This window comes from Antrostomus carolinensis, unplaced genomic scaffold, assembly GCF_000700745.2.
Source record: "Antrostomus carolinensis isolate BGI_N321 unplaced genomic scaffold, ASM70074v2 scaffold21481, whole genome shotgun sequence".
Classification (NCBI taxonomy): Eukaryota; Metazoa; Chordata; class Aves; order Caprimulgiformes; family Caprimulgidae; genus Antrostomus; species Antrostomus carolinensis.
This window is the reverse complement of record NW_010296551.1, coordinates 30,226-30,682: the sequence shown is the minus strand read 5'-3', so window position 1 is coordinate 30,682 and position 457 is coordinate 30,226. Positions and strand designations below refer to the sequence as shown.

Here is a 457-nt window from a genome sequence, read left to right as displayed (position 1 = left end):
AGTTTTTCAGCACATGCCAAACACTTTGGCTCGGGCAGTGACTGGGGAAAGCGTCGCTGTTTGCCCTGGAAAAGGAGACACTTCCCAGGGGAGCTGCAGGCAGTGATCACTTCCAAAACATCACCTTCATGCTCAGATGGTGTCTGGCAGCCTTTGCTCTGCTGGCATCGTCCCCAGCTCCTGTCCCTGCTCCCCTGCCACCTGGTCACCCCGGGCTGACCATCCCCTTTGCTCCCCGTGCACAGGTACCCCCTTTGAGAACACGCAGTGCCGCCCCTGCCCCCGCGGCTTCTTCTCTTCCTCCAACTCCAGCACCAAGCCGTGCCAGCCACACCAGGAGTGTGAGCCACAGGGGAAGGTGACCAATGTCCAGGGCAACCAGTACCACGACACCCTCTGCACCTCCTGCAAACTGGGGAGAAGCAACAGCACGCAGGGACCAGGTGAGCCGCGGCTC

At 61.1% G+C, this 457-nt stretch overlaps 1 protein-coding gene across 1 annotated transcript in view; it reads left to right on the top strand.

Moving 5' to 3' along the window:
* Nucleotides 1-245: 245 nt before the first annotated feature.
* Nucleotides 246-457, top strand: part of LOC104532988 (tumor necrosis factor receptor superfamily member 6B) — a gene marked incomplete at its 5' end in the record, with an annotated part of 3,275 nt that continues 3,063 nt past the window's right edge. The window contains one exon of the mRNA XM_010178340.1: nucleotides 246-443. Within this exon, the coding sequence (XP_010176642.1) occupies nucleotides 246-443 (198 nt within the window). The remainder of the gene's footprint in view (nucleotides 444-457) is intronic.